At 31.5% G+C, this 21,346-nt stretch overlaps 4 protein-coding genes across 8 annotated transcripts; 3 read left to right on the top strand and 1 right to left on the bottom strand.

The window, feature by feature from the left end:
- Nucleotides 1-35: 35 nt before the first annotated feature.
- Nucleotides 36-1,463, top strand: Prosbeta1 (proteasome beta1 subunit). The gene is made up of 5 exons (XM_003700732.3): nt 36-215; nt 318-385; nt 590-721; nt 815-1,089; nt 1,227-1,463. Exons 1-5 carry the CDS (start codon nt 120-122, stop codon nt 1,352-1,354), a joined length of 699 nt encoding a protein of 232 aa, XP_003700780.1. The 5' UTR covers nt 36-119; the 3' UTR covers nt 1,355-1,463.
- A 52-nt stretch (nt 1,464-1,515) lies between these two features.
- LOC100881483 (sodium-coupled monocarboxylate transporter 1) lies at nt 1,516-10,591 on the top strand. Its single transcript, XM_003700671.3, has 15 exons — nt 1,516-2,507; nt 2,669-2,997; nt 3,566-3,780; nt 3,851-3,902; nt 4,234-4,301; nt 4,383-4,537; nt 5,351-5,491; nt 5,575-5,683; nt 6,450-6,559; nt 6,812-6,998; nt 7,330-7,416; nt 7,482-7,570; nt 7,922-8,035; nt 8,104-8,293; nt 8,413-10,591. The coding sequence occupies exons 2-15, from the start codon at nt 2,736-2,738 to the stop codon at nt 8,485-8,487; spliced, it is 1,854 nt and encodes a 617-aa protein (XP_003700719.2). The 5' UTR covers nt 1,516-2,507; nt 2,669-2,735; the 3' UTR covers nt 8,488-10,591.
- Nucleotides 10,592-13,428: 2,837 nt separating this feature from the next.
- Nucleotides 13,429-18,183, top strand: Cbp20 (cap binding protein 20). 4 transcript variants are annotated; one of them, XR_001095022.2, is made up of 5 exons: nt 13,429-13,684; nt 13,859-14,179; nt 14,261-14,383; nt 17,372-17,466; nt 17,944-18,183. XR_001095022.2 is itself a non-coding variant. In XM_012279276.2 (4 exons), the coding sequence occupies exons 1-3, from the start codon at nt 13,610-13,612 to the stop codon at nt 14,363-14,365; spliced, it is 501 nt and encodes a 166-aa protein (XP_012134666.1). In that variant the 5' UTR covers nt 13,429-13,609; the 3' UTR covers nt 14,366-14,383; nt 17,372-18,183. The 4 variants fall into 4 exon arrangements, 2 of the variants coding, with proteins under 2 accessions (XP_012134666.1, XP_003700782.1); XR_013039739.1 differs by having other exon boundaries at nt 17,939-18,183; XM_012279276.2 differs by having other exon boundaries at nt 17,372-18,183.
- LOC100879029 (ras-like GTP-binding protein RhoL) lies at nt 13,985-19,282 on the bottom strand. Of its 2 annotated transcripts, none has more exons than XM_012279275.2 (5): nt 19,143-19,282; nt 15,902-16,031; nt 15,721-15,835; nt 15,485-15,602; nt 13,985-15,105 (listed from the first exon to the last, which is right to left on the bottom strand). In XM_012279275.2, exons 1-5 carry the CDS (start codon nt 19,159-19,161, stop codon nt 14,906-14,908), a joined length of 582 nt encoding a protein of 193 aa, XP_012134665.1. In that variant the 5' UTR covers nt 19,162-19,282; the 3' UTR covers nt 13,985-14,905. The 2 variants fall into 2 exon arrangements, with proteins under 2 accessions (XP_012134665.1, XP_076392799.1); XM_076536684.1 differs by having other exon boundaries at nt 15,917-16,031.
- Nucleotides 19,283-21,346: the final 2,064 nt, after the last annotated feature.

Genomic DNA, 21,346 nt, shown 5'->3' with positions numbered 1-21,346 from the left:
GCCCATATCTCATCACTGTGTAACTTTAAATGTAGATGGAGACACTGTAGCGCTGAATTAGTTTTCAACATTCAAGTATTGTGTATTCAAATTGAAGAGAGATTTAATAAAATTTTGAAATGGCTCATATGGTGCATAATTTAATTCAACCTAACGTAGGTTCAGTTACTGATAATTTAGTCCCTGATTGGCTTCATTCTGAAAAAAGCACAGGAGTAAGTTTTATTTTATACTTGAGGTTAAAATGTTTTAAGGTTAGAATGACAATGCAAACTTAAATATCTTTAACACAAATTTTATTAATGTTTCATTAATAGACATCAATTATGGCTTGTGAATTTGATGGAGGTGTTGTAATTGGAGCAGATTCTAGAGCAACAACAGGGTATGATATATTTATAAATATTCGAATTTGAAATGTGGACTTTATATTAGTTATGGCCCAAAATGTTATTTAGAGAAATAAGGTCGCTGTATAAGCTTTTTAATGAAAGAGTTTGCTATTTAAGCAGTCCACCTCTCAAGTTTCAAACAATAAACATGGTATTATAATAACCTAATAACAGCTATATGATTGATCATGTTTTAGAGCTTACATTTCCAGTCGCTTTGCTGATAAATTAACCAAAATTACAGATTATATTTATTGCTGTCGTTCTGGTTCTGCAGCAGATACTCAAGCTATTTCTGATATAGTTGCATACGATTTAAATCTGTATAAGTAAGTATTTGATACATAACAGATTCTAATTCTAAAGACACATGATCAATAAATACAAAGAAATGAGAACATTATTTTATTTTATTCTTGTAGAATGGAGGTGGGCATGGAACCGTTAGTAGAAACAGCAGCAAATGTATTTCGTGAACTGTGTTATAACTACAGAGATTCCTTGATGGCAGGTATCTTAGTGGCAGGCTGGGATAATCGTAAAGGAGGTCAAGTTTATAGCATTCCTCTTGGTGGAATGTGTGTAAGACAACCAATTTCCATTGGAGGATCTGGTTCAACATATGTATATGGTTATATGGATTCACAATACAAGCCAAATATGTCAAGGGAAGAATGTGAAAAATTAGTTGAAAATAGTAAGTATTTGTATGATTTTAATTTGTTCTATAATACAGTGGTATAATAGATCTGGAAGAAAAAGAATAAATGAAGTGTAGATATAGTATATATTGAAATAATTAGTTTTGAATACAATACTTTCTTACTTTTTCAGCTTTGGCATTGGCAATGGCTCGTGATGGTAGTAGTGGAGGTGTTATTCGAATGGGTGTTATTACAGAAAAGGGTATCGAAAGAAAAGTTATATTGGGAAATAATTTGCCACGATTTTACGAAGGATAAGCGTTATAAGAACTAGATTTAAACAAGATACTTATACAAGTTTGTCTACTTTTGAAAACCTTGTATCAATCGCAATTTGTTTATTAATTAAATTAAAATGAAAGATAAATGTTGGATTATCCTTTTTACAATTATAATTGGGTTGTAATATCACTTCGCAGCACACAAATCTTTCATGATGCTTTTATCTTGTGTATTATTTCTCTAATATCTTTCATTTGCAGTTAAAATACCGATGTTTTAGGTAAAACCTATAGAATGTCAAGTTCTTTTTTCAACTACGAACTTATGTTACAACCTAACATCTGTGTAATTATGATTTTTATTTGAGGTAGGCTGCGATCTTTAGTTTTTAATACGTAACACTGATACTGATACAGATACTTGACATGTCAAGTATAATTAAATGGATTTTAGAAAGTCAGATTCTGGACGAAATGGAAATTTGAAAATTTGATTATCTTATGCTATTTGGAAAGAATCAGTCTATATGTTGGATTACTAGATTCACTCTGTTGTCTGCCTAGTTTTAACAATGCAACCTAATAATAAAAAGTACTATATTTTAAAAAAGAAATTGTTAATAAGTATGGAAGTAACAGTTTTGATGTCGAATAACATATATTAATAAATAATCGACACTTGAAAATCATCCAGGAACTTGGTCAAAATGCGATCGTCGATGTGATCAAACACATCTATACAACTACTATCATATTTAGGTCGTATTATCCACTTACGATTCACTCCGTCATATACCCGGTCGTTTTAACTTATACTTAACGTCTATTGTCGGTTTAATGAGAAAATTGTCACAATGGCACAATTGTGATGTGTGCAATCGTATCGAGCCTCTCCGAGCTTTTGACTCTTTCCAGATGAACTATAACAGTAACTGGGGCCGGTCTTCCGTGATATCATTACGACCTTCTACTTTGAGTATTGTATTTTTTAAATAACTTCTCACCTACAGTGTGAATAAAAACTACTTTATTTTTTGAAGTGTATCGCGTGTGTAAAAACTACCTAAGTTCGTTGGTCACAAATGCATGTACCTACTGGGAAACAACAAAATTTTCTTCGCACAACATCGTGTTCGATAAACTAATTTTATTGTAACATACAAACAAAATTATCAAATACAAGAATTACGGTAAGCATTATTTTTTAAATATGTAGTTTCGTTATAGCTCCTCATAATTTTATATTTGTACCATGAGTAGTATTTTCTGTTCTATTAAAAACTTGTAAACATTTTCAATAATTTTATCATTGTATTTCATGGATTTCAATTTGTTTATTAATCATCGGAAGGATTAACTTTGTGGTTCGAAGCGCCGGACGGCGTTAGAAGGATAGCAAAATTCCATTTTGCAACAAAATGACCGCGATTGACACCATGGAGGACGGCCAACCGAATTGGTCACAGGATATGCCAACGGTACAGGAAGTCAGCGGCATGATGCGAAATTTTGGTATATGGGATTACGCGGTGTTTGTGATCATGTTAATTGCCTGTGGTTTCGTCGGTATTTATTTTGGTTTCATCAAAAAATCGTCGGGAGTGGACGAATATCTCGTGGGTGGTAGAAATCTCAAGATGTTCCCTGTCAGCTTGAGCCTCTTAGCCAGTTTTATATCGGGTAGGATTTTATTTATAATTTGGAACGATATCTTTATAATATCTCTATCGAGAATTATGATTAATCGACGCTTCTTTAAATAGAATTTCTAATTTGGTCTTTGATACTTCTTGGTCGGAGGTCATTGAGCTGGTCAAGCATCGAAATTATTTTTTGTTACCACTTTTCTAATTTTTTACGCGAAACTTTTTTAAACTTGGATCATTCTTACTTACTAATTATTGAGTAAATAATTAAGACTTTCTATATTTCTAAATTTTCAAATTTCCTACATTCTCACATTTCCATATTTTTAAATTTCCTTATCTCTAAATCCCCCAATTTTCAAATTTCTTGAATTCCCAAATTTTCAAATTTCCTAAATTCTCACATTTCCATATTCTTAAATTTTCTTATTTCTAAATCCCCCAATTTCCACATTCCTAAATCATCAAATCACATTTCTAAATGTTCGTTTGTCACTTGACCAAAAAGGATCAAAAAATTAATTTATATTTGTAAAAACGTTAAATTAATAAGAAAGGATAAATTAAAGTAAAAGTTGTAAGAGTGTAAATTATGATAACAGGTATTTCATTATTGGGTATACCAACGGAGGTTTACGTGCACGGTACCAGCTACCTGTGTATAGGTTTTGCAGTCATCATCGCCTGTTTTGTAATGTCTGGAATATATTTACCTGTCTTCCACGAGCTCAAGCTTACGAGTACTTACGAGTACCTTGAAAGACGTTTCGATAAAAAAATTCGTACACTTGGATCCGTGTTATTTTCGATCGCCATCGTGAGTTGTTTCACTAAATTCACTTCCATTTGATTCGTGCAAATGTTCTATAAGATTGTTATACTTGTAGATGACGTGGTTACCAATCGTTATTTATGTACCAGCTTTGGCTTTTAATCAAGGTATCGTATATTGAGAAATTTTCATTTTCTTAGTTAAAGTGTCTTTTGTATTTTAGCAATATTTTAATATTACTTATTTCATAGATATCTAGAGCAGGGATTCGTATCAATTTTTAAGAATTTGTACAAATTTGTAGGTTTTAATTTTGTACTTATTTTGTACTTTTGTAATTAAAACATTTAAATTTGTACTGGTTGTTTAAATAATGTACTGGCATTACAAGATTATTTTTTGGGCGTTGTAAAACAGTAGTTAGTTGAACCATGGGTAAAAGTTATCGACAAATTCTTCCCTAAATCGAGTAAAACTGACGAGCAATGTAATTTGTAGTTACGGGAGTGAACGTGCACGTAGTTACCCCATTCGTGTGCATCGTGTGCATCTTTTACACTTGCGTGGTAAGAAACAATTTAAAAATAAGAAGACAATTACCACGTATCTACACGAAAGCACGAATTAACTTGGCCTTCATTAATCAGGGTGGTTTGCGGGCGGTAGTGTGGACCGACTTCATTCAAATCTTTATAATGATTGGATCTATGCTACTAATTATTATCAAAGGGACATCAGATGTAGGTGGATTGTCGCTGGTAATAAGAAGGAACATGGAGTCCGAAAGGCTCGAACTTCCCACGTGAGCATTATAATCTTATCGTTCATGCAAACGTTCATTGAACAAATCCAAACTATTATTTTATTTAGGTATCGCTTTAGTAAATTGACATTTGGGGAATTAGGGATTTAGGATTTGGGGATTTAGTATTTGGAGATTTGGGGTTTAGGATTTTGGGAATTTTGAATTTAAGGTTTTGGGATTTGAGGATGTAAAGATTTGAGAATTTAGTATTTGGAGTTTTGGGATTTAGGAATTTAAGAATTTAAGAATTTAAGAATTTAAGAATTTAAGAATTTTAGAATTTAAGAATTTAAGAATTTAAGAATTTAAGAATTTAAGAATTTAAGAATTTAAGAATTTAAGAATTTAAGAATTTAAGAATTTAAGAATTTAAGAATTTAAGAATTTAAGAATTTAGGAATTTAGGAATTTAGGATTTAAGGATTTGAGGATTTAATATTTGGACATTTGAGATTTAGGGTTTTGGGAATTTTGGATTTGGGGATTTAATATTTAGAGATTTGGGGTTTAGAGTTTTGGGAATTTTGGGTTTGAGGATTTAGAGTTTTGGATTTAGGGGTTTAAGAATTTAGGATTTGGAGGTTTTGTGAATTGGTCAATTGCAAAATTTGAAAATTAGGAAATTAAGGAATCTTTCATATTTTGGAAACTGAGGCTCTCTACCCATTTAGGTACACTTGAAAGCTATAATAATAAAAGTTATAAATATGACACGACCTCCATAATATCAGTTGCCTCCATTCTCATAAATTCTAACAACCACCCTACACATAATACAAATTTATTAACTAGTATCAATTTTTTGAACAGGGCCGACTGGAGCCCTCTTACGAGACACACGATTTGGTCTTTAGTGATAGGTGGTATGGTTCACTGGTTGCAGATATCTGCTATCAATCAAAACATGATTCAACGATATCTCGCATTACCCACGTTACGATCAGCTAGAAGGTACATTTAATTTCTTTGAAACTGTTTCAGTATAAACGTAGAAATCCCCGAATAATATCTCTACATGCAAATGTACGTTTCAGAGCGCTGTGGACTTTCATGATTGGAGTATTACTTTTACTTGGAATATGCGGATATGCGGGAATGTTAATATATGCTTGGTATCATGTGTGCGATCCACTTACGACGAAGGTAATGATTAGACTTCCCTGATAGCCTAATTTCACAACGTAACTGGATGTAATAGAACGATTTTATATTCAGCATACTCTATTTCACATTTTATGGAGAATTATTCAAATTTAATGAAGATTTGAGATGATCGATACATGTATTTGCCGTATTTCAGGATTTTTATGATGTTTGCTTATGTGCGGGATATTCTCGAATTCCAAATTCTTAAATTTTAAATTTCTCATAAACTGTACTTTGAAACTGATGTTTCCAAATTTCCAAGTTTAAAGATTTCCTTTCTAGGTTTACGAATTTATATATCCTCGGATTCAAGCTTTGAAATGTGGATTCCAAGCATGAAATTCTTTTAGTTTCCGATTTTCAAAATTTCCTATTTCCGAAATTTCAAATACTTAATTTTTCAAATTCCTGAACTTCAAACTCCCAATCCCTAAATTTCAAATTCTCAAATTCCCAAATTCTCTATTTCTCTAATTCTTATGGCTCACAATTTTTAAATTTCCTAATTTTCAAATTTAAAAATTCCTATAGCCTCCAATTTCTAAATCTCCAAATTTTGGAATCACCCAGTGTTAATCTCCAAGTTCCCAAATATTTTCAAAATTCTCAAATCCTGACGACCAATAAATATCAAGAGAATTTGACAATATACATTAATCACGATCATCTTAAGTCTTCATAATAATTTTGTTGTGCCATATCTACAAGAGTAGCGTTACAGGTAACACACTGTATATTAAAATTATAAATGTGTTTAAAATAGTTAGCCGGTGCGAAGGATCAACTGTTACCTTTGCTCGTTATGAATATATTACGAGGATACCCGGGTCTTCCTGGCCTTTTCGTTGCTGGAGTATTTAGCGCAGCTTTGAGGTGAATCTCTTTTATATCCCACATTACTATACGAAAGAAAATATAAACAATAGCATATATTTTCTGTTGCATACTTTAACATAATGCCGTGCATAATGTTTAATGTGTTCACTTTCATCGTTGTTACAAATTGTACGTAAAATGTTACACTCTAGAGTTACACAGTTTTGCAGAAAACTAGAGGAGTCCATATATTCTATGTTAAAAGTGCTACATAAAATTTCATGTTTTACGTACGTTTCTATATTTCAGCTCACTGTCCACCGGTTTGAATTCTATGGCGGCGGTGGTGCTAGAGGACTTCATAAAGCCCTTTAAAAAGACACCCTTCACTCCGAAAACCGCGGACATTATATTAAAACTGACGGTCGTTGTTCTTGGTGTAATGTGTGTAGCACTTGTGTTCGTTGTGGAGAAAACAGGATCTCACGTGTTGCAAGTACTGCTTCACAAGCTTCTCTTTTATGTTTTGCAATATCGAAAAGGCGATTCAGATTTTCAGTGTGGATTATTATTCTGTATCGTTCTATTTTTGAGAAATTCAATTTTGAAGAACGAGCCGAAACTTGAAGAATTTATTGTGTTTCAACAACAGAAGTTATACAAAGAATTTGCAGAGAATTTTATAGACTCTAACGACTAAAATGCGATAGAGCAAATTTTCTTCTTATTATTATTTCTCAGATCGTTTAATCAGTATTGCAAAACAAAATACGAATTATGCAGTATAATTTGAGGAATCGTCTCAAAGCAAAGTTAAAATGTTTCAGTTATCCACGAATTTGTCATCCATCACCAGTGGACCATCTCTTGGTATTTTCAGTATGGGAGTTCTGTTACCTTGGATCAATGCTAAGGTATATTGGAATTTAACAATTAATGGTATTTTATGAACACGATAACGATAAATAGATGTGTTTAGGGTGCTCTGATAGGTGGTCTTGCTGGCCTAGGATTCATGGGTTGGATCAGTCTTTCGGCAGAAGCTGCGATTGCTAGCGGAAGAATAAAGTGAGAATAAAAATATAAAATTACATATCATAGCAAAGTCTCGCTATATGACTTTCGTTTATCATATGTTCAACATAAGCATGTTTAGTATAATCATGATCATCAAATTTGTGTTGTTACATATTGTATATCTATAAGTTATATCCCCACGTGTTAGATCACTACTTGTTGCATAGCTATTATCATGCGAAGTATTATCATAAATTAAATCCACAATTTCGTGCGGACACAGCCTGATGGTCATATAACGAGACTGTACTATAGGGAAGATTTACTTTAGCTCTGTTTAAGAATGTCTACTTAACAATATCAACTTAACAGTAAAATTAATAATCTTTCATATTTGAACAGATTCGACGAGAAACCAGTAACCACCGAAGGATGTTACTACTCGTTTCCTCAAGTCGAGAATTTAATGCTTCTCGAGCCACCAGATAATATCTTGGACAGCGATGATTTTCTTCCGTAAATATTCATCCATATTTTCTCAAAAGCCTTCTCGCGAAACAGTGATACTATTTTCTAAATTTTAGAGAACCTTTAGCATTGTATCGTCTGAGTTATCTGTGGTACACGATTACTGGTGCATTAGTGACGATGAGCGTTGGTCTCGCTGTAAGTCTCGTTTCGTCAGAAGACGTCGAAAAAGTAGACCCAATGTTACTAGCTCCTTTTATACGAAAATTATTAAAGAAATCATCTAAAGAAGGTCGACAAATTGAGGCAAGTAATGCTTGGCAATAATTTCAGTACTCCTTTTTGATGGAACTATATTTAGAACTTGAGAATTGATAGAACTTTTGTTGAAGTAATTTGTATTAATGATATTATGAGTTCTTCAGGTTGCAAACTTGGAACTTGGCCCTGAAGCACGCAGAACCGGAGAGGAGAACGTGGTCGAAAGCGTGTTACATTAATATGACCTTGACTGGTGATTGATGTTGATCAAATCAAAGGTCAACAAACTGAACGGTTAAAGTGTTCAGTTGACAAGCTGAAATATTAAATTAAGAGGGTCGAGCTTAAAATAAGTTAGGTCAATGAAGAAAATAAAATACAAAATGACTGGAGACGGATGTGAAAGATGTATGTATGAGTCAGATACTGGCGTGACTAGCACAGGGATCAGGCTGGTCCTGGCACCCCTAACAAATATGTGAACCACATTTTTTATATATGTGAGGGAGGGCGTACAATATTACGAATTTAGATATTTTTCAATTTTCAACTTTCCAGATTTTCAAATTTTTAACTTTCTAACTTTTCAAATCTGCGTTCTAATTCTCTATTTTTCAATTTCCAAACTTTTTAATCACAATTTTCCAAATATTCAATTTTGCAGTACCCCAATTTCTTAATTTCCCAAATCCCGAATTTTTAAATTTCTCTACACATTTGAAGATTTTCAAAATTTTTTAATTCTCAAGTATTCCAATTACCAAATCTCTAATTTGCCCATTTCTTAGTTTCCCATTTCCAACTCTAAAAGTCCCCAAATTTTCGAGTAGTCAAACTCTGAGACTTTGAAAATATTTTCAGTGTTCCAAATATCCAAATTCTGTAAACCTAGAGATCTGATTATCTGATTAAAGATCTGAATTTGCCCAGAAAGTTCTAGTTACGCCAATGGAATCAGAATGTGAAGAACTTATTTCTAATATAGCAGGAATAGGAAGTGTCGGTTGTTGAAAGAAATCAGTGCTGTTTTTTTACACTTGTCCACAAATATAATGTATTTCATATGTACGTTTTAACGTTAAATAGGAATATACAAAGACAATACATGTGTTGGTATTCGAATGTTATATTAGTAATACTTTCAGTGAAACTTTGCTATCAATATAAACTATATAATGTTCGATGTAAGTGATGTCCTAAAATACATTTCCCCTTTGTACAAAAAAGAAAAATGATAAAAGCTCGGCTGTTTAAGTAAACTCGCTTAAAAAAATATTCTCCTTCCAAAAGAGAATGGTTAACGACGAATAAATAAAATAGCAGAAATGATAAAACGATGTCATTTTTACAGTATTATCAGACTGTTTAATCACATACGCACGTAAAATATTTATTTCTAATTCGTCGATGGAAAACAACAATGCATTTATAAAAATATTCTGTCACTAATTAGTAATAATTATGAAAAGAATGCAACGATCGCCATTGTACTATTCTATAATATTTAATATACGTATTACTATTGCTATTATTATGTTTTTACAATACAGGTATCGCGTAACAAATTAAGATCACTTTGATTGATGTTCGTTTATCTAAAATTGAGCATGGATTAAATTTATTACACATTTGCACGATCTAATTGTATTGCTACTTTTATATCTTTAAAAATGTTATACAGAAATGTTATATGATGTTCTGACATGGCTTCTCGATTTTCCATGAAGTGGGTTTATTTTAAAATTTTGTTGACGTCGAATCATATTGTAATGCAGAAACGTGTCCGTGAGTTACGCTGAGACGTTGTACGCATATCGAAAACAAAGCAGAAAAATATTATATGTTACTCTTACAACGATAGTACAGTAAAACCTTTATTAAGGAACACTTTTTAAGGGATACGTAAAAACTAATTATATCATCATTGTAGGCGCTACGTCTACTTTTTTTTTGATTACTTTCTTTGTAAAAATTTACTGCGCATGTTTATCTCTTACTATTTTAGAACTGTATAAGGGTCAACGTTACCATAAGATAATAGCGGATCCTGCACAACAAATTTTTTAACAACTTAAATTGATGCATTTTTGAAAGTCAGCGACACTTTTTAAGGGATACGCAAAATCTAATTACGTCAACATTGAGAGTGCTGCAGCCTTTTCTTTGATTACTCCATAGAAATTTACGCTTTAGGACTGCGCAGAGGATCAAGAGTCACTGACTAATTCTACGTGCATAGCACGAGGAGTCCCACTACTTAGTAATTAAATCATAAAGCAATAAGTACAATTAAGTTATGCACTGTATGAAAAGTGGTAAAAATAAAGAAAAATTTGCTAACAATCATTGTGTATTTATTGTTACTTACCAAACCCAACAGAATAAAAATTTACATATTCGAAAGAGAGAATTTGTATCAAGAGAACATGAGAATTTTCGGAATTTGACGTCATCAAAATTCCAAGAAGTGGCACGCAGGATACCTCCTCGCATCTTATGTTCTCCTGATACAAATTTGCAAAATCGGGCGGCGGAATTTCAAAAATCGCGCCCAGGAATTCTTGGAATTTTACGTCATCAAAATTCCTAGAAGTGGCACGCAGGATACCTCCTCGCAACTTATGTTCTCCTGATACAAATTTTCGAAATTGGTCGGTGGAATTTCAAAAATCGCGCCCAGGAATTCTTGGAATTTGACGTCATCAAAATTCCAAGAAGTGGCACGAAGGATACCTCCTCGCATCTTATGTTCTCCTGATACAAATTTGCAAAATCGGGCGGCGGAATTTCAAAAATCGCGCCCAGGAATTCTTGGAATTTGACGTCATCAAAATTCCAAGAAGTGGCACGAAGGATACCTCCTCGCATCTTATGTTCTCCTGATACAAATTTGCAAAATCGGGCGGCGGAATTTCAAAAATCGCGCCCAGGAATTCTTGGAATTTGACGTCATCAAAATTCCAAGAAGTGGCACGAAGGATACCTCCTCGCATCTTATGTTCTCCTGATACAAATTTGCAAAATCGGGCGGCGGAATTTCAAAAATCGCGCCCAGGAATTCTTGGAATTTGACGTCATCAAAATTCCAAGAAGTGGCACGAAGGATACCTCCTCGCAACTTATGTTCTCCTGATACAAATTTTCGAAATTGGTCGGTGGAATTTCAAAAATCGCGCCCAGGAATTCTTGGAATTTGACGTCATCAAAATTCCTAGAAGTGGCACGCAGGATACCTCCTCGCAACTTATGTTCTCCTGATACAAATTTTCGAAATTGGTCGGTGGAATTTCAAAAATCGCGCCCAGGAATTCTTGGAATTTGACGTCATCAAAATTCCAAGAAGTGGCACGAAGGATACCTCCTCACAACTTATGTTCTCCTGATAGAAATTTGCAAAATCGGGCGGCGGAATTTCAAAAATCGCGCCCAGGAATTCTTGGAATTTGACGTCATCAAAATTCCAAGAAGTGGCACGAAGGATACCTCCTCGCATCTTATGTTCTCCTGATACAAATTTGCAAAATCGGGCGGCGGAATTTCAAAAATCGCGTCCAGGAATTCTTGGAATTTGACGTCATCAAAATTCCATGAAGTGGCACGAAGGATACCTCCTCGCATCTTATGTTCTCCTGATACAAATTTGCAAAATCGGGCGGCGGAATTTCAAAAATCGCGCCCAGGAATTCTTGGAATTTGACGTCATCAAAATTCCTAGAAGTGGCACGCAGGATACCTCCTCGCAACTTATGTTCTCCTGATACAAATTTTCGAAATTGGTCGGTGGAATTTCAAAAATCGCGCCCAGGAATTCTTGGAATTTGACGTCATCAAAATTCCAAGAACTGGCACGAAGGATACCTCCTCGCATCTTAGGTTCTCCTGATACAAATTTGCAAAATCGGTCGGTGGAATTTCAAAAATTGTGCCCAGGAATTCTTGATATGACGTTACGAAGATTCCATAAAGCTCAAGAAATACCTCCTCATAATGCATGTTCTCCGGGTACAAATTCTCAATTTGTTTTTTATATTTTATTTTTTAAAATTCGGGCAATTTCTGAGAATGGGAATGTCGGGGTTTATAAATAAGTATGTGTGCAAATACATGTTTTTATTCATATTTATTTTCAAGCAGTTTTGTACATAAAATGACTTAATATATTTTATTAATAGATAAATACATTATTAACACTTAATTCTAGTTCGGATTTATCATAATAGTATGTACATATTTGTGTGCGCTGTAGTTCAGGATCTTGTGAAAAGATAATGGAAATCTGTTGGGAGAATAAAGATAATGTAGCAATTAATTTGCTTCTAAAAAGTTGAAGAAACCTGTAAGGTATGGGAGAAAACGTGATGAATACATATATTGGACGATTGCTTTCTTGCGCTGTATTAAATGCCGTTCACATTAGGCTATTTTGATAGGTACTTGCCTAATCTGAACGCCCCCTTATGCGGGTTCGACGCAGCGCCATCTATCAGTGATGCGCGGAACTACGACAGAAATTTGTCTGATGGTATATTTTCGTTGAAGTGTAATCGATTAATTACCGACAGTATCCGGTCAGTACTTTACACGTGTTCATCATAGTTCAGTGGTTTGTTGTTAGATGGCGCTGTTAACGGAATTTGTGGCGGTTCTTTTAAAAGATTGTTTCTTTTTTTCTTGATGTGTTTTTTCTTGTCTATGCTCTATGATGATCATCAGAGTCATCGATTAATATGAGTTCTGTTGTTAAAGTTGTCGATCAAAAAGAATTCTACTTGTACTTGTGAACGTTTGATCATATTTAATTTTATTTTAAAAACAAAATCGTTCACTGTTCGTTCTTTTATCAAACTTTGAATCTGTAATCAAACTTGTTTTTGCGTTATAATATGATGATAATAGGATTTTTGTATCTGATAGTGCACTCAGCAGTAGTGGCATCTTAGCAGGCCTTTTGCCTTAGACACGGAAATGTATGGATGGGCAAAATGAAATAAAAACCACTTAAACGTCCTCTTTTTAGAAAAGAGCAATAAAGTGAAATAAACTGGAGATTTGGGGAAGAAATGGAGAGGAACTATTTGTATGAATAGGAAGTCCCGTTTAGTACTTGCGAGAAAATCTAGTGTCAGTCTTATGCGCCGTCTAGTGGCGATGAACGTAGGAGTGAAACCGCCACATGCGAAACAACTATGTTCTCTCGCTGAATAAGCTATATATGCATTGTATGTTCAATGTTCATATGTTGTATACAGGTAATAATGACAAATTGTGACAAATGTGTAGCAGTGTTTAAATTGAGCATTTTGAATTCTGATAAAGTTAATAAAAGAAACAGTTTCATATATATTTGTGGAAATAACTGATATGGCAGCAATAAAGGTCAATCCATCAAGTTCACCTTCTGTTGAATTAAGTTCTTATCGTGATCAACATTTTAAGGTTAGTCGTGTAATATAACCATATCATTTTTAGTGTTTTAAATAATATTTGTACCATCATTCGCGATAACACAGCTCTTTGGCATTATATGATCTTTATTGCAATTATCACAATTTTGAATATATTTTACTATTATAAAATTTCTTTCATAACTATAGAGTTTGTTGTTTTTAGGGTTCAAGGGCTGAACAAGATAGGTTGTTAAGAAATTCTACAACCTTATATGTTGGAAATCTGTCTTTTTATACTACAGAAGAACAAATATATGAACTATTTTCCAAATGTGGTGATATTAGGAGAATTATAATGGGTTTAGACAAATACAAGAAGACTCCTTGTGGTTTTTGTTTTGTTGAGTATTATCAAAGAAGTGATGCTGAAAACTGTATGCGATATATTAATGGAACGCGTTTAGATGATAGAATAATCAGGACAGATTGGGATGCTGGTTTTATCGAAGGCAGACAATATGGAAGAGGAAAAACTGGAGGACAAGTATATTAGATTATTTTTAATGATAGTATTGATTACAGTATATTACAATTACATTAATTTTTAAATTTTATTATATCATAGGTAAGGGATGAATATAGATCAGACTTTGATAGTGGAAGAGGAGGTTATGGTAAAATAATACAACAGAAAGTAACACCTATTTCGGATGGAGCATTTGGACGTTAAGATTTTGTAACGCAATTTGTATGTATAAAAAATTCATTATGGCATCTAATTAATATCACTCAAGAATAATTAATTCAAATTAATATTAATTTGAGTTAATAACATTTATAATTATGTATATAGTATAACTAAGACTAAATAAATAAATTAACAAAATTATTAATCACAAGCTATTCAAAGTATATAACAGTGAAAAAGTATATATTATTTTTGTTAACTATTATTTCAGGGTATCTAATTTTCTTAATAAAAAAAATGAAACATAAACAGAAAGTTTAATGCATAAATTAGTGTAAACGAAATAAATTTCTTTTTATTAATTTACTCTACATACTTGTACATGTACAATAACATTCACTTAATTCCATTAAAAGCATTAACATATTTGTAAAATATGGATGCTTTCATTTTTTATTTTTATCTGAAAAAAATACTGAACAATTGTAGTCTTTGGATTGATAATTTTTTTTTAAATATTAAGATTATTACAAATTACTGCTTCCTATAACTTATTATAAATATTGCTTTATGACTTATTTTTTAAAATGTGCAGCATAATTTATTTGATGGTTTTTTCAGTACTGCTCTAATGGCTTCAACAAACACTTCCTCCAGATTTTCACGTTTCAAAGCAGAACATTCAACATATTTATAAGCCTTTATTTTCTTTTTCATCTTTTTGCAGTCTTTAAGCATTATCGTTTCCACACTTTCTACATTTCTCAGGTCTCCTTTAGTACCTATTAATAACATTTAAAAAGTTATAACTTAAATTCTAAATGAAAAGTACAGTAAATTTATAAATGACTTTGATTTTGTCTTACTAAAAATATGATCCTTAAAAGTGCAAGCATAAAACGAATTTTGCAGCATTTGATATCACTTGCTAATAGCAGTACAATATAAATTTTTGACTAAGATTACTGTTTATCATATTTACCAATATAATTTGAAATGTATAGTCATGATCTTATAGTTAAATAAATAAGATTTCTTTGAACAATATATATTAATATCTAGTTTTGAATATGGGAACTATAGATTTAAATTTTGCACTGTAAAATGTATCCTGCCACAATATTTAAACAAACGACACAGTACTACATTAAAAATACTTGCCAACAAGAACTACAGGTGTATTTGGACAGTGATGCTTAATTTCTGGATACCATTTGTGTAAAACATTTTCATAAGAAGTACGAGTATTCACTGAAAAGCAGACCAAGAAACAATCTGTCTAAAAATAAAATTAAATTGTACATTGATAAAATTAAAATTTTTATTAGAAATTACATATGTATTGAAAGACATTATAAGCATTAGAAGAAAATAATTAAATAAAAAATCTCACTTACATTTGGGTAAGATAAAGGCCTAATTCTCTCATAATCTTCCTGACCTGCAGTATCCCATAAAGTCATATCAATTTCTTGTCCATCTACAGATATTGTTCCTGCATAGTTATCAAAGCTAAAGAAAAGAGATTACAAACATTGTACTCTATTACTATATAAGCATAAAAGTACATATACTTACACAGTAGGTACATACTCTGAAGGAAACTCATTTGTTGTATATGTAATAAGCATGCATGTTTTGCCTACTGTACCATCACCAATTGTAGTAATTTTAATTGGTCTGTGTCGAGAAATTGTTTTTTTATTTTCTAGAAAATATGAAATACAAATGAAATACAAATACAAAAGTATAAGGAAATAAAATTTGCAATATTTAATTTTTAATATTTATATCTTTTTTACGAAAAAGGTAAATAATACATTCAACATGAAGGCTATCCCTGTCATTGTTTGCTGTATAGTATATTAATTAAAATCGAAAGTTGCAGATATAAATAATATTATCATCAAATCAGTATTAGTTGTTATAAATTAAAAACACTTGTAATAGAAGTAACGAATTTATTTGATATGAATGAAATTATGTTAGCAAATTATTTATTTATAGTCATAAGTTTAACACATAATTTTCAAATAAATTTCATAATTTGTTTTGTTATTAATTTGTAATCAGTGTTAGATAAATCAAGCAATGACGACTACCATCTAAATAGTGTTAATGATTTTCAAAAACAATATTTCATGATTATCAAGAACAATAATAAAATTTAATGCTTTGTATTACATCAATATATATATTAACGTTTATGTTATATAAATTCTATAACGTGTCGTCCACATCTCATATGCTACGTTCGTACCTTTCTGAATTGCATACCTTCAGTACTATATATCTTGAATCACCAATGTCATTCCATTTCTTTCTACTGTACAAGGTAGTCCATAACTGATGGTATAATTGTGTACAGAATAATTGTACAAGGAAAAATAAAGCGAAAGTGTAAAATAAAATTTGTTCACATGGGGCTATATTTTTAAGAAAATCGGCTTCTAAGTTTTATCGAACACTTGTGAATTCAAAAATTTACCAATCAGAAATAAACGAGGGGTAGGGAATAGAGAGCTATTTCCTTTAGCGAAATCTACGTAGTGCTCGCAAGTATACATATACATATTTACGATTCGCCTATTTCGTGTACTTTACTAAATTGTTTCGTTTATATATCGCATCTATACGAAAGCAAACCAATATTTTTCTCGTAGTTTCTATGGAACAAATATCTCTTCCCCTGGTGTAATTAGAATCTTTCCTATACCCTTAGCTTCGAAAACAAATTAAGAAATATCCGCTAAAATTAATGTTTCAAGTGTCATTATCATTTTAATTGTTGTCTAAACATTCAAATGTTTTCTATCAAAACTGAAGAACTTTCACTATTTAAATGCAAAATATTTTCAAACTTCTAAATTTCTATTCTTCTTTTCAAAATCGAATTTCTCAAATATAAAGATATTGGCGGGAACGGTTTCTGACTCAAATTCAGTGCGCAAAATTCTACAAGAAACGTTTACCGAATATTAATGATCCAAATACGCATTGAAGCGTAAGCATATTTATTTTAATTTATTCAGTCTTGTCACTTTTCAGATGACATACATCCTTCGTCAACGATAGCGAATCTATGGCATGTGTTCCATTGGTAATCCGTACAAAAATTTTGATGACGCCTCAACGATTTACAGGTGATGTCATTTAATACGTTCATAAATTATTTAACTTTTTTAATTGCTGCAATATGTACAAGCAAAATTCTATTTTATATAAAAGCGGCTAATTAACAAATAAAATTTATTTCACAAAAATTGGTATTTTGCAAAGTTTAAGCAACAGATCGGGAAAATATTTTAGAACAGTTTTTTATATCAAATTCCATAACTAATATTACAAAAATTATTTCATAATTATATGTTAAAATCAGAATTAATTTCATTACTGTAATTTATATGATTATTATTTATATGTATTCGTATTTTCAAATACACTTTTGTTATTTGAAATGATTTTTTACATGTAATCTAACTAGTATATATCTTAACGTTTACTCTCTGGTTATTTAAAATGCAAAAGCAAAGAGAAATTTATAATGCATCACAAAAATATAATTATTGCTGGCAATTTTAATTTTTTCATGCTACAACTTTTGTGTGTTTTCAGAACAGATGTTACGCGATAAAATAAGTCAAATTAACCCCCAATTAAAATTGTTTTAATTTTGAAAAAAATGTATCTTTCGAGTTCTACAGGTTATATTAATAAGGAAATAACGACAAACAAATGTTTCTTATTGTAAATGTTTATTTAGAGAAAACAACATAGTATTCCAAATTTGTATTATTTTGGAAAGACAACAATAAACTGTAATTACGAACGATAATAAATATTTTCAATAATTTCGTTAATTATGAAATTTGATGTTTATTTATGGTTAGCGTAATATAAGAATTCTATGTTTTTTATATTTGTAACCTAATGCAATGAAGGGTTAAAATACAACAAATTTAGAAGTACTGTAGAATGCTATTATAACAGAGTGAAACTTATATTTCCTACAGTAAGTAATTGTAAGCTTTGCAGCGAAATACCAAACGAGTTCGTAAGAAGCGATAAAATATGCTTGTATACGTGACAAATGCACTGTCTTTTTAATAAAATAAACAAACGTGCTACACAATACTTTTCATAACGCACATCGATGAATAAAAGACGTCAATCAAAGTTGATACATATTTCATACTAATATTCATACAGATAATTAGTTAATTATTGTTGAAATCCTCGTTATGCACGTCGTTAAATTCACCTCGAAATATGCAACAAGAGTGGCAGTAATAAAAATATAATTTGATAAAAAAAATTATATTGGTATTGCTGTAATTCAACATTTCAAAGTTACATTTTCAAACAATTTCAAAAGAGAAAATTGTTGCATCAAAAAAGTATATCTGTGAAACAGACTTTTATCAACAAAAGAACACAATATGCTTTCAAAATCTTTACTGCTTGCTTTATATCTCTACAATGTTTTATTGTCAATTACTTTATTCGGTGTTATTTAAAAAATATTAGATCTTTTTTCTTTTCTCATTAATCTTGTATAAAATCTATCAAATATATCCTACCGTTGCATTCTGTAATGGGAATTTCTATCAGGAATAGTATTATAGTTTAACACATCATCTGTTACATGTTGTGTCTAATGTTTAGATATCATAGTCTTTTATTAGATACGAATATCTGTTATGAATAATGAATTATTGCAATAATTAGACGAGTTAAGGATAAGTGTTATTAATTGTCTAATGAGCACTAACAGCGCACGGTTCGTATTTAAATGATGTATATCATGCATTCTATTTACCTTTATTGTTATTGCACATGGCTTATAAAAGTGAGAATTCAGTGATCACGAGTCCAGCGTAATTTACTCTCAACTTCCCGCTCAATTTGATGGCGTTTCTTATCAACAGTAAGTGTTGCTAGTTATCTATTTGTCGTCCGGTCAACACTACTATCCACTGCATTATTCGGCTGCTGAGAAAGGGAACAGAGATTGATATTGCTGTTATATTTCATATCCATGATTTATTGATCGTACATATATTTCGAAAATGACACAACTAAATATGACTTTTGAGTAAGGTCCAGTTAGCTAAATACATCTAAAAGTCGGATAGTACACCTAAATATACCTGTGTTTATCATACAAGTTTTAGTAACCAATTGCGATTTAGTAACTTGCTCAGAAGTTTATCAACGTCATTGTACTATATAAATGATGTTATTGCGATTTATCAACGTCATTGTAAATTATGTTAATTATGGTATGGTCTAAAAGTTTTATTTCTGCATAATATCGGAAAGTATCCTGAAAAGGTACATTGAATGGCACGTTCGAAGTAATATTAATCGTCATTCGTATCAATGCAGTTAAAATGGTGACTACAGAATGCTTTCTGTCTGATTCACTGCATCAGGACGGTGGGCAATTGTTTAATTAAAATGATGGAATTATGTTTCCTAATTTGTGAAACTGCCCGACCCCATAAAACTGAGATCATCACACTTTCCTGTCAATTATCTTCGTACGTGCTACCGTATTTTCTGAAGAAAGTGAAATATGTTTCTAATCGCAATCTCAGTGAAATTGAACAGTGTAATCAAAATATGTTTAGTAATGATTACCCCGTAAATGATGTGATTACCCTGTGATTAATTTATTGCGGACAATATGGCAGAATCTATAGAACCCCATAGAAATGTTGAGATAATTACAGGTAATTAAAACCAAAAACATAGTATTGCAGATTACAGTGATTTTATTTAAAAGTAGGTAAGTAATATGGTCTGATAGGACCTATCTACCAGTTACGAATTAATACGAAAACATATTGATGGTTTGTATTGTAGACGGTTTTGTATAATAACGAAGAATAAGAGGACCAGTGAAGCAAGAGAATTTACTGTGAAACGAAAAAGTGGGTAGCACATACGCGTAGGTAGTAGATTGAGGGTGTGCCTTCAATACACGTCGCATCAAATAATTCTAACCACGCCCTTCCTTCCGCATTCCGTCTTTGTTTCTATGAATTTTGGGAATCATAATTAAATATGTTAGCGAATGCAAACTGAAATGCATCACCGTTATTTCAAACGCACAAATATGTTAACTTGAATAATTCTATCCATAATTGTAATATTTTGTATTAACGATATTTAAAAGAAAAATAAAACTTCAACTATTTAACGTAATTATTTTTAGTTAGGTTATGTATAGTGGTAAAAAGAGAATTTTTGCCCTAATTTAAATTACTTTTTTCGATACGAATTGCTGTATATTTGTAACAATATCGTGATTGCATCTACGAGCAGGATCTAGAGCAATAGTATTTTTTATTTTATTTATCTTTGCACATGTAATCTTTAAATCTCTTACAAAATTTATTATTTCTAACAGGTTAAACAACGTTTATCTTAGATAAACAATTTTGAACGAGGTAACGTCGTATCATCCAAATACTTATTAACTCATTTGTCAACATGTATTCAATTCAATTATGTAAATACCAGGTTTTCTTTCAAAAGTGTTGGAACTGTATTAAAAAGAACAAAAAATTACGACAAATACGGTAAAGGGTTATTGAAGTAAATGATTAAAAAGTTGTCATTCGTTAGCTTTTGATAAAGATGCAATTTTTAATCCAAAAATTAATGAATAAAAACAAAATAATGTAATAATGTAAAATAGCAAAGTAGTCTCACTATACAATAGAACTGTTTCTACTTAACGCGTTAAATACAAACAAATTAACATGTTTATTATTACTTTATGTTATATTTCCTGTATCAATGTTTCATTGAAAAGTTGTGAACACTATAACGCAGCCGTTTTGACGCCTTAAAATTATTTACCTTTCTCCCGCGCAATGACACAAGACTTTTATGTAAATAGGTTACAAGCACGCGAATGAAGTAGCGATGACATAATCTGGTTGTTCGTGAACCTGCGTATTCGTGTTAGGCCTTCGGAAGAGCGTAATTAAAAAACTACGAAACATTATCCTC

Source organism: Megachile rotundata, chromosome 1 (assembly GCF_050947335.1).
Source record: "Megachile rotundata isolate GNS110a chromosome 1, iyMegRotu1, whole genome shotgun sequence".
NCBI classification, from domain to species: domain Eukaryota; kingdom Metazoa; phylum Arthropoda; class Insecta; order Hymenoptera; family Megachilidae; genus Megachile; species Megachile rotundata.
The sequence above is the reverse complement of the archived record's forward strand: the minus strand, read 5'-3'. Positions and strand labels throughout refer to the sequence as shown.